The sequence below is a fragment of the Vitis vinifera genome, chromosome 19, assembly GCF_030704535.1.
Source record: "Vitis vinifera cultivar Pinot Noir 40024 chromosome 19, ASM3070453v1".
Classification (NCBI taxonomy): Eukaryota; Viridiplantae; Streptophyta; class Magnoliopsida; order Vitales; family Vitaceae; genus Vitis; species Vitis vinifera.
The window spans coordinates 4445733-4458466 of NC_081823.1; the positions used below are offsets into that span (position 1 = coordinate 4445733).

The following is a 12734-nucleotide window of genomic DNA, read 5'->3' on the forward strand; positions in this document are numbered from 1 at the left end:
AAGGAGAAAGTTTCTAACACTATATAAGCATAAACTCTTTTTAACTACAAAGCTTTAAAAATTTTTGCGAAACATTAACTTGAATGCTAGACAGTTGCAAACCTTAGTGGGAGTTTTCAAATTTTTTAAGAGAGAGAATCATGGTTTAAATATTGGTAAATATGGAATATTTGTACCTAAATTTTACAGATATATTGGAAATATCGGTGAATATTTTGACAAAAATATTGATAAGACAAAAATTATTCAAAATTTATAAAAATATTTTTAAAAATTAAAAAAATGATAAAATAAATAAAAATACACATGTTAAAGTTATTTTCTAAACATAATTGATATAGATATGATCAAATAGAAAAATATCGATAAGTAAGGATAAATCAATCTTAATAATTTATTATTTATCCAATCAAATTAATTTTAATTTATAAAATATTAGAATTTCATTATTTTTGAATAAATTTATATTTTTAATATTTTAAACACATTCCTATGCGAAAATATCAGATACTTTTTAAATAACAATGAAAAGTTCTTACAAAAAATATATCTTAATAAGAAAATATCAAAGACTTACATATTATTTCGAAAAGAAATTTAAAACACTTTCCAACATATAAAGTGCTTTATTCAACCAATAGTAACAAAGACGAGCTTTGACTTGGACTGAAAGCCTGGCCAAGTAAAAAACTGAAACCTTGTCCTCTTGATGCTGTGTCTTGGACAAATTCCAGGAAAAACCTACATTAGAGAAATTTTAGTATTTTTTAAAACTAGTGTATAGAAGTCTTCCTTTCATCTGTGAGAAGCGTCAATGGAGACCCATCTTTTCTTTGCCTTCTTTTGTGCCTGGATTTGTCTCTCAGTTCCGTTGGAGTCCTGTATTCCAGCTGATTCCATAAGGATTGACCAACCCATAGGCGATGGTGAGACTTTAGTTTCCTCAGGCCAAAGCTTTGAACTAGGCTTCTTCTCTCCTGGCAGCTCCAAAAACAGGTACTTAGGAATATGGTACAAGAATACACCCCGGATAGTTGTATGGGTTGCAAACAGAAACAACCCGATCGCAGATTTGTATGGAGTTTTAACCATCTTCAACAATGGCGCACTTGTTCTTCTCAACCAGTCAAAGAGTGTAATCTGGTCTCCCAATTTGTCAAAGGTACCAGAAAATCCAGTTGCACAGCTCCTGGAGACTGGAAATCTTGTTCTCAGGGACAGTAGTAATGAAAGTTCTGAAAGCTATATATGGCAGAGCTTTGATGATCCATCAGACACAATGTTGCCAGGCATGAAGGTGGGATGGAACTTAAAGACTGGTCTACAACGAAAATTGACATCATGGAAAAGTGCTGATGACCCATCCCTTGGAGACTTCTCCTACGGATTTGATATTAATGTGCTGCCTTATGTGGTTCTCGGTGTGGGATCAAGGAAAATAGTCCGTTCCGGGCCATGGAATGGACTTGAATTCAATGGTGTTTATGTGTTGGACAACTCGGTTTACAAAGCAGTTTTTGCTGCCAACAACGATGAGGTATATGCCCTCTATGAGTGTCACAACAATAAGATCCTTTCAAGACTAACATTGAACCATTCAGGTTTCATCCAGCGTCTGGTATTAAAAAAAGGGAGCTCTGAATGGGATGAATTGTACTCAATTCCCGGTGAACTTTGTGAAAATTATGGCCATTGTGGTGCTAATGGTATCTGCAGAATTGGCAAGCTGCAGACTTGTGAGTGTTTGACGGGTTTCACACCAAAATCACAAGAAGAATGGGACATGTTTAATACATCAAGTGGATGCACACGAAGAATGCCTTTGGATTGCCAAATTGAAAAGGGATTTGTAAAGGTTACAGGAGTGAAATTGCCCGACTTGATAGACTTTCATGTGATTATGGATGTGAGCCTTAGGGAATGCAGGGTATCGTGCTTGAACAATTGTTCTTGTACAGCATATTCCTACTCAAAAGCATATGCCTACTCAAATCCTAATGGAAACGGTGGCTGTTTGATGTGGTCTGGGGACCTGATTGATATCAGAGAGTTAACTTCAGAAAAACATGCGGAGGACATCTATATCCGCATGCACACTTCAGAGCTGGGTAAGACACTTGATTTTCTGTAAATCACTTTTTGATTGTAAGCTATTGGGGTTGTCTCCAATAGCCTAAGCCCTAAGTTATCCTGGTAAATCAAGATGAAGAATTACTTAGCTTCCAAAGTCAGGGATTCAATTTCACAAGAAGATTATAATCTAGTTAAAACCAAGACCCTATATTATATTCCAGAATAACCATAGCTGTTAGGATTCAGGTTAACTAATGATGAACTGACTTGTAATAACCCTAACAAGCAGAAAGCAAATATCCAATTCATTTTCTGAAGAAACAGGGAAATCTGGGGAAATGGTTACTTCATTCTTGTTACTGTCTGGTCCAGGGTTAAACACTTATCAGAAGAAAAAACTAGTGATCATCCTTGTTATATCTACCTTTTCTGGAATCCTCACCTTGGGCTTAGCAGTCTGGTTTCTATTTCGGAAGAAGAGAACAATGAGAACAGGTATGCATACTTATCCACCTTGATGATTTTATTGAAGGAACCATGTGGTTGTGCTTTAAAAGTAGCTTCTAAATTATTTTCCCATTTAACAGATCAGGAAAGCAAGAAGGAGAATTTAGAGTTACCTTTGTTTGACTTGCCCACCATTGCAACTGCTACTAAAAACTTCTCCAACACCAATATGATTGGAGCAGGTGGCTTTGGGTCTGTGTACAAGGTAATATGTGCCATCTTATGCATCAGGATAACCCAAAAATGATTTCAAAAGAAAGAAGAAGAGAAAAATAATTGCGTCTTGCACATCATATTTTGCAGGGCAATCTATCCGGAGTAGCAGTAGCAGTGAAGAGATTGTCCAAGAATTCAGCACAGGGTGTGCAAGAGTTCAAGAATGAAGTTGTTTTGATTGCGAAACTTCAGCACAAGAATCTTGTCAGGCTTTTGGGCTGCTGCATTCAAGGAGAAGAAAGAATATTACTCTATGAATATATGCCCAACAAAAGCTTGGATTATTTTATTTTCGGTTTGAGCTTCTTATCCCTATCTGTTAGAATTAGTTTCATTTTTTGATCACCCATATTATGCTCAGTCGTGTTCAACTCAATTCACACATCTAAGTAATTAATTACGCCTAATAAAAAAATTTTATAAAGGTAGATGTATTGTGCAGATCAAATCAGAAGAGCATTATTGGCATGGGATAAGCGCTGCAAGATTGTTACAGGGATAGCACGAGGGCTTCTCTACCTCCATCAAGACTCTAGATTTCAAATTATTCACAGGGATCTCAAGACGAGCAATATTTTACTGGATGACAATCTCAATCCTAAAATTTCAGACTTTGGCTTGGCAAGAATTTTTGGAGAGAATGAAATGGAAACGAGAACAAAGAGAATTGTTGGGACTTAGTAAGTTATAAACCTTTATAATCTTATAAAATGATATTTATCCCTTCAAAGAACTTACACTTGAAAATGTTGGTGCAGTGGCTATATGTCCCCAGAGTATGTGATTGATGGGCACTTTTCTGTCAAATCAGATGTCTTTAGCTTTGGTGTTCTTTTACTAGAGATTGTTTGCGGTAAAAAGAACCGAGGGTTCTCTCATCCAGATCACCACCATAACCTTCTGGGACATGTAAGTAGAAAGAACGCAATGGTGTTTTCTCTTTCTCTCCCTCTCTCAATTTTTCTCTACTCTAGCTTTTTCTGGCTTTTGTGAAAGATAATAAATATGATTTTTGCGCTAGGCATGGCTGCTGTGGGAACAAAACAAGGCCTTGGAATTAATGGATGCATGTTTGGAAGATTCATGTGTTGCATCGCAAGTATTACGATGCATACAAGTAGGTTTACTATGTGTTCAAAACCTTCCAGCAGACAGACCAGCAATGTCATCAGTGATTTTCATGTTGGGTAATGAGGGAGCAACATTGCCTCAACCTAAACATCCTGGTTTCTTCACAGAAAGATCTTCCGTGGATACAGATACAATGTCAGGAAAGATAGAGTTACATTCAGAAAATGCAGTAACCATCTCAATGCTAAAAGGTAGATAAAGAATTCAAACATCTGCTTTGTGAATTATTTATGCAGGTGCCAGCTTCTCTGACTAAAACGGCCTGCAAAGGTTCCTCTCTTGCGGCTCAGGGCACTGTAATCTGCAACTTAAGACTCACTAGTAGAATCTCTAAATTCAGATTCCCTCTGGATCAGGTTGGTAATAAGCAGAAGAACATGTATTCAAACATCTGCAACTTATGTGCTACTCTCTTTTTTTTTTTTTTGTGTCTCCTCAGGGTGCATAGGACTTATAATTTGGTTCCAACCTTTTACTTTCAATTATCTCGAGAATTTTTGAAGTTCTAAAGTCCTTTGAAATATCAATAGGAAGTAAAGATCAGACAATAAAAACTAATCAAATAAGGCTTCTACTTGTGACTGTTATAAAGCCATAGGATGATGGCTTGCAATAATTTCAGGTAAATAGGGGTAAGAATTGAAAATCAACAAAGACAAGTAGGAATCAGATGACTTCATATGAATTCTGTTGTCTCTTTGTGTATACTGAAAATTACAGTTTACTCAGCAGTAGGTAATGTGCTTCTGCAAGATCTCTCTAACATGAAACTAAAAGAGTTCTTCATCCCAAAAACACACACGCACACAAAGAATCTTCATGTCCAAATGACAATTTTTCTTCAAGTTAGTATTGTTGGAACCAATGATTCATTTAATACCGAGGCTCAAAAAAGAATTCCTTGCAATGGAGATCAACACAACTCCCATACATTTAAGATGAATTGACATTTGTGAAAAATTTAAGAGGAACCAATGTTTTGAAAACTGGACCGTGTACTGGCCATCTCTCTGGTCCGGTTTGCCCCGGGAACCGTTTTCATGTTAAAACGGTGTTGAACCGCTGAACCGTCCAGCTTCCTAAGAACCGGTCAAGCCCAAGCCTGGGCCAAACTTCCACTTGCCGTAGAAGCCCAATAGGGGCTACAGCCAGACACCCGTTAAAAGCCCAAACCAGTTGAGCCCTAGAGGGTTTAAACGAGCACCAAAGCCCAATCCAATCTCTAGGCTAGGTTGCTTTTTGTGTTGCAAGGTATTTGAGGCTAGGTTTGGGCCAAACTTCCACTTGCTGTAGAAGTCCAATAGGGGCTGCAGCCAAACACCCATTAAAAGCCCAAACCAGTTGAGCCCTAGAGGGTTGAAAGGAGGGCCAAAGCCCAATCCAATCTCAAAAGCCCAAACCAGTTGAGCTTGTGCAGAGATTTGATCCACTGACTCCAGCTTTAAAAGCAAGGATGAGGCCATTGAGCTATATGACATGCTAATAAAGTAATAGCGTTGTAAAACTAAATATATAGCAAGATTAATGGTTTTTTTTCAAAAAATATTCGTGTAAATATCTACATTCATGTTTATTTTTATAATAATAATTATCAAATTAATATAAATAATTAATATAATAAATTTAAAATAATAAAATACAAAAACAAGGAGATAAAATTAGATATTTTGATTTTTTTTTTTGTCTTAAACATATCTTTATACTTAAATATTATACATGTTCTTTTTAATAAAGTTTAACATATATATATATATATATATATATATAATATGAAATTAAATATTGTTAAAATTTGTAATGATATAATTTAAATTTCTTATATTTATTTTTTTATTTTATATAATATATAAATTATATAATTATTACATTATTAGTTTGATTATAACTAAGTCATCGATTCGAATAGTGAATCGAAAATCAATAATATTTTTTATTCAATAATCCATCCGATTCTAAAAACATTGGAAGGAACTTAAGAAGTTGTATACCCTAGTTTGTTTTAAGAAACTTATCTATAACCAATTTTGTTAACTATTTTGCAATTTAAACATGCTTGAATTGGTCAAGTTGAGAAGTGTGGCATCCACCTTAGTAGACTTGACATTGGACACTGGAAAGTCCAAGTGATCCCTTGTCAGTTTTACACTGACGGGATGGATTCTATTGACCGTAGTATGGTAGTTCTGCCACATGCTACACTAGAAACTACAGAATTCAATTATCCTACTTCACTTGTTCATGATCTATACCTATATATTTTCATCCATCTAATAAAATCTATCTTATCAGCAAGTAGAAATGTTGATAGACAACCGTATCATCTCCGCCTTCGTTTTTGCCTTGATTTCTTTCTTAATCCTCTTGGAATTCTCGATTGCATTTGATACTATAGTTAAGAGTCAATCCTTAAGTGATGGCGAGACTTAAGAATCCTCAGGCCAAAGCTTTGAGCTAGGCTCCTTCTCTCCTGGAAAGTCGAAGAATAGGTACTTAAGAATATGGTATAAAAGTACCCCACAGACAGATGTTTGGGTTGCAAAGCAGATTCTTATGGAGTTTTAACTGTCACCGATAGTGGAGAACTTGCTCTTCTCAATCAAACAAAGAGTGTACTTTGATCTTCAAATTCATCAAAGAGTAGCAGAAAATCCAGTTGCACAGCTCCTACAGACTGGAAACCTAGTTCTCAAGGATGATATTCAAGAGAGTTCTCAGAGTTATCTATGGCAGAGCTTTGATCATCCAACAGACTCAATGTTAGCAGGAATGAAGATAGGCAGGAACTTAAAGATTGGCTTAGAACGATATTTAAAATCATGGGAAAGTGTTGATGATCCATCTATCAGAGATTTCACTTACAGAATTGAAGTTCGTGGGCTGCCTCAAATGGTTGTTAGCATGGGATCTGAAAAAAGGCATCGCTCTGGGCCATGGAATGGAACTCAAAACAATGGTCTCCCAATGGGCCAGCTTTTGTATTTACTGAGGATGTGTTGTTTATACTGCATGAGCCTAACAATGAACCACTCAGGTTTGCTCCAGCGTCTTGTTTTGCACCCAAGAAGCTCTGAATGGGTTGTCATGTACTCAAATCCCGATGACCCTTCTGACAGGTATGGGCAGTGTGGTGTTAATGACATTTGCAAAATCAACAAGTCACCAATTTGCGAGTGTTTGACAGGGTTTGCACAAAAATCACAAGAGAAATGGAAAGTACTTGATGCATCTGATGGTTGCATGCGAAGAATGTCGTTGGGCTGCCATAGTGGAGGGGTGTTCGTAAAGGTTGCAGGAGTAAAATTTCCCGACTTGATAAGAGTGTCATTTGCATAAGAGTATGAGCCTTAAGGAATGAGAGGTGGAGTGCTTGAAGAATTGTTCATGTACAGCATATGCTAATTCAAATTTTAATGGAAGCTGTTTGATGCGGTTGGGTGACTTAATCGATAACAGAGAGTTGACTTCAGAAAAGAGTGGTTATTCGGTTGCTTGGTGTGTGCAGGTCACAGATACTTGGGGCGTTGCTCATTTTTTTATGCGGTTCAATTTTCATATGCTAGTTAGGGAATGTTTGGTTTAGACGAGTGCTTGTTAAGATATTTGCATACTGTATTTGAGGGTATTGAGAAGGTTTATGTAATTTGTATTTTGTCACAAAATGATTAAAAAAAAAAGGGAGACTATTGGCACATTAGGCTATGTAGCTTAAGATTTGCGTACAGTTTTGTTTTATTCATTAGGATTTAAGATCTTTTTAGAGTGTCTTATTTTTCATTTAAGACTTGAGGTTGCTAGCTACTTGATTCAACTAGGGTGACACAGATAAACATAGAAAGTTTCAAAAAAAGGCAACTCAGTGATTGTTAAGGTGTGGGATACACCTAGGTTTTAAAATTGAACTAAAAATTATTTAATTTGTGCTTGAAAACTCCTTAGTGCTCAAGCATTGAGAAGCACTCAAGCACTCGAGTCTTTTAAGGGCGCTCAAGCACTAAGGAGCACTCAAGTACTCAAGTCTTCTAAGGGCACTTGCTTATGGAAGAATTCTCCTAAATTCTAGTGATCGGTCTTTTCCATTTTAAAAAGGCTTATTTTTAACAATTGTCTAGATCCATTCATGAGATTTTCCTAGGCCCATACAAATTTTGCCTAAAAAGGTTCTTGGGTTGATGCTTTTGAGTTAAACAAATATATATATAGATAAAATTTACCTTCATGTTCCCAAAACTCTTAAAGAAATTCATTGTTACTTTTAGGGTTGTGAAGCAGATCTACATCCCCTTGATCCACTAAGAGCACACGAGGTGATGCGTCATTGACATGAAGTGGAGTGTACATGCTAGGGAGTAAGACTTAGGAATAACTTATGTTACGTAAAATTGTGTATTGTACTTTCATATATTGGATTAACAATTTGAGATCTTTAACTCGGTGGCTTTTACAACCACACATTACGTGAAACAATGGTTTGTACATCTCTTTTAAGTGTTACATATACTAGCTAGATGATAAAACTTTTGAGCCTCTATTATCTCTACTATAGAGACTTCAAAGCAAAATGAGTGAAAAATTATTAATAGGCCCTTGTGCTTGGCTTAGGATCAATTTCATCAAATATTTTAGGAGAGACAACATATAACAAGTCAAAAAGTAGATAATTACAACTAATTTGCTTGTATGTTTGTGTTTTTATTAAACAATTCTAGTTTAAAAAGTGTTTTTGACAAAAAAAATTTAGGTATTTGATAAAATTTAAAAAAACACTTCTACAAAATTGAAAAATAATTTGTAGTGTTTCATGGAGAAACACTTTATAAATAATTTTTTTAAAAACACTTAAAAAAAAATGTTTTCACTAAAAATACTATGATGAGAAAAACTAAAACACACTCTTTATCATTCCATCAATATTTTCATCCTTAGCATTCTAGGCTCAAGAAACTTCCTATACGAATTGGAAATGTCATAGAAGGAAATATATTTAGAAGGGAATCCTGACAAAAAGTCTTTCAAAGCCCCTACATGATGTTTGAGTGATACTTGGTCTCTACATTGAACGGGTTTTTTTTCCTATATCCCCTAGAGACAAAAAAAATCGGATATAATTTCAAATGGTTTTCCAAATAATGAATGGGAGGTTCCAAGACTTTAAGGGGAAGAAAAGCAGCAGCCCTGTTGGGGAAAATCACATTCGTCAGCATGAATAGGATGAGGGTGCTTGCTACTTAATGGTTCCACTTAGTAATTAAATTTAGTACAAATTTAATCATGTTGGGCTGATGGACCACAACTACACCAGCAACAAAAGGCGGTTGCAACAACAGAACTCAACAAAACCCAGATCACTCAAGAACTATGCAAGTAGTTAGGAATCTGGTAGTGTATTTTGAATTGTGCAAGTAGTTAGAGTCTAGTAACGTAGTTTGTTACAATAAAAAATATAAATAGCAGAGTAAAGAACCTCTCCATGATATATGATTTCTTCCTCTTAATATATAGAAACTAGATTTTCATCTTCCTGATACAAACTTTCATGGTATCAGAGTTGCCCCTCTTCATATCTCCTTCTCTTTGCATCAGTTTCATGATTTCACCATGACAATCTCAACTCAATCCTCTGGGATACAAGTTGGAGCTGCCAATTCATCCTCAACCATAGCTTAGTCAATGCAGATGTTGAATCATGCACTGCCCATTAAACTTGATAAAGATAACTACATGTTGTGGATAACCCAAATGGAGAACTTGATCTATGCAAACGGCTTGAAGATCATGTTGAAGGTCCTACAGTCCGTCCTTCAAAAACAACAAGCAATGGTGAAACAAATCCAGAATTTATTCTTTGGCAAAGATTTGACTGAATGATCCTCAGTTGGATTTACTCCTCACTTATTCCAGAAATTATGGGACAAAGAATAGGGTATCAAACCTCCCATGAAGCATGGTTTTCTTTGGAAAAGATTTTCTCGGCTTCATCCAAAGCTCGGGTGATGCAATTACAACTAGAATTTCAGACCATGAAGAAAGGATCTCTTTCAATGATGGATTACATCCTCAAGTTGAAGAATCTGGCTGACAGCTTAGCTGCCATTGGAGAACCAGTACACAATAGATATCATATTCTGAAACTGCTAGGAGGGCTTGGTGTAGAATATAATTCCATTGTGGCCTCTCTTATAGTAAGAGAAGATGAAGTTTCACTACATACGGCGCATAGGATTCTATTAACCTATGAACAACGCTTGAATCTTCAAAATTCAACAAAAGACAATGTAATCTCTACAAATCTCACTACCACGTCGTCATATCACCACAAAAACAGAAGGAATTCCAATCGAAATTTCTTAGGAAACAATAGTAGAATCTTCAACCCTGGACGTAACTCTCATGCAAACAGAAACTCAACCTCTCAAAATTGCCCTCAATGTCAACTTTGTGGAAAGTTTGGACATGTTGTGGATCAGTGTTATCATCATTTCGATATAAACTTCCAAGGGGTAAATAACAATTTTGAAACCAAGTCCCATGTAACTAACAATAACCAAGATCAAGCCCACGCCATGATAACATCTCCTACCCACTCATCAGCTTTCTCAAACCACATCTCTGGACAATTTACAATCATATAATGGCAATGACAAGGTGACAATCGGGAATGGTACGCAACTTCCCATTCTTCATACTGGTACTAAAATTTTTCAGTTTCCTTCTAAAGTGTTTCAGTTAAAAAGAGTTCTTCATGCACCTCATCTTGCAACCAATCTTGTTAGTGTCTCTCAATTCTATGTTGACAACAATACATTTGTTGAGTTTCATCCTCAGTTCTTTTTTGTCAAAGAACAAGTTACCAAGAAAGTTCTTCTTGAAGGTCATCTTGAACGAGGATTATATAAGTTTCCTACCATTTTTAGCTCCTCTACAGATTGCTTGTTCTTCAACTTCAACAACTCTTCATTTTCAAATTCCACGACTGAGCTTTGACATTCTCGATTGGGCCATCCTGCTGAAGATATATTTTGAAACATGCTCTCAACAATTGTAATATCCCTTATCAATATAATAAACTCCAAATTTGTTGTGTCTACCAATATGCCAAAAGTCACAAGCTACCATTTTCGTTGTCTATGTCAAGAGCATCTCATCCTTTAGCACTTGTTCATGCTGATATCTGGGGTCCTGCATCCACTCCATATACTTTTGGTGCACGATTTTTTCTACTACTCATAGATGATTTCTCAAGATTTTCTTGGATTTATCCACCACACACCAAAGATTAAGAACTTCCGATGTTGTAAAATTTCGCACTTCAGTGGAAAAACAGCTTGACTTCAAAATTAAGAGCCTACAATCAGATGATGGTGGTGAATTCAAAGCATTTTCTTCCTATCTTGTTGCTCATGGCATAGAACACAGGTTTTCCTACCCATACACACCTGAACGGAATGGGTGAGTCGAGCGGAAACTGAGACAAGTTACAGAAACTGGTCTTGCTCTTCTAACTAAAGCCTCCTTACCTCTCTCTTTTTGGTTGTATGCTTTCCATACTGCTATATTTCTCATCAACTGTCTACCTACCAAGATGCTTAAATATCAATCTCCCTTTCAAACTCTTTTTGGGAAAACTCCTTATTATCATTTTCTCAAGACATTCGGTTGTCTTTGCTACCCATATATTCGACCATATAATAAGCACAAATTGCAATATCGTTCTACTCTGTGCATCTTTCATGACTATAGCAACACTCACAAGGGATATTTATGTTTCGATCCAAAAACTACCAGATTATACATAACCAGACATGTTGTCTTTCATGAATCAATCTTTCCAACTCTATCACCTTCAACTTCTTCTAATCCTAGTTTTTTTCCGTTTCCACTCCTGTTTTTCTTCCCATACACATGTCTCCTTCTCATGCTTTACATTCTATTGATGCTCAACAACATAACCCCACACCTTTGTCTTCATCACTTCACTTATCTTTTGACCACATCCTTCCTACTATACATAACAATGTTCCTCAACATCCTCCCATTATTAATAGTCATCTTATGATCATGCGTGCCAAGGATGGCATTATAAAAAAGAAGGCCTTCTTGTCTCACATGCCCATGGAACTAGCAACATTTGCTTAGGCTTCCAAAAGTATCTACTGGACCAAGGCTATGCAACAAGAGTATGATGCTCTACTAAAAATGGAAACATGGAATCTAGTTCCTACTCCTCCAAATGCCAATATTATTGATTGCAAATGGGTCTACAAATTAAAACATAACCCAGATGGCACCATTGCTCATTCCAAGGCTCGCCTAGTTGCCAAAGGTTTTACCCAAACACATGGCCTTGACTACTTTGAGACTTTCAGCCTCGTTGTCAAAGCTTCAACCATCAGAATAGTGCTTGCTCTAATTATCTCATATAATTGGACAATTCGTCAGCTTGATGTATAGAACGCCTTCCTCAACGGTGACCTCCAAGAGCAGGTCTTCATGAGCCAACCACCTGGTTTTATCAACACCCGGTTTCCTACTCACGTCTGCAAACTTAACAAAGCCATTTATGGGCTTAAGAAAACTCCTAGAGCATGTTACACCAAGCTCGGTCATGCTCTTCTTGGCTGGGGTTTTCAAGCTTCCTGTGCAAATAGCTCCATGTTTTTTCCTCACATTGCCAACGATGTGCTTATCTTGTTAATCTATGTTGATGACATCCTCGTAATAGGTAGTGACCCTCATCGTGTTTCTTCATTTGCTTCTTGTCTTAATGCTACATTTGCTCTTTCGAGATCTTGGTCATTTTCACTATTTTC

General features: G+C 36.4%; 2 protein-coding genes across 2 annotated transcripts; both read left to right on the forward strand.

The window, feature by feature from the left end:
• Positions 1-672: 672 nt before the first annotated feature.
• On the forward strand, positions 673-4335 carry LOC100255581 (G-type lectin S-receptor-like serine/threonine-protein kinase At4g27290). Its single transcript, XM_059735454.1, has 7 exons — positions 673-2108; positions 2446-2568; positions 2661-2785; positions 2884-3091; positions 3239-3476; positions 3555-3705; positions 3818-4335. Exons 1-7 carry the CDS (start codon positions 815-817, stop codon positions 4124-4126), a joined length of 2448 nt encoding a protein of 815 aa, XP_059591437.1. The 5' UTR covers positions 673-814; the 3' UTR covers positions 4127-4335.
• Positions 4336-6681: 2346 nt separating this feature from the next.
• LOC132253451 (S-locus-specific glycoprotein S13-like) lies at positions 6682-7260 on the forward strand. The gene has a single exon (XM_059735536.1). The coding sequence runs from the start codon at positions 6682-6684 to the stop codon at positions 7258-7260; it is 579 nt and encodes a 192-aa protein (XP_059591519.1).
• Positions 7261-12734: the final 5474 nt, after the last annotated feature.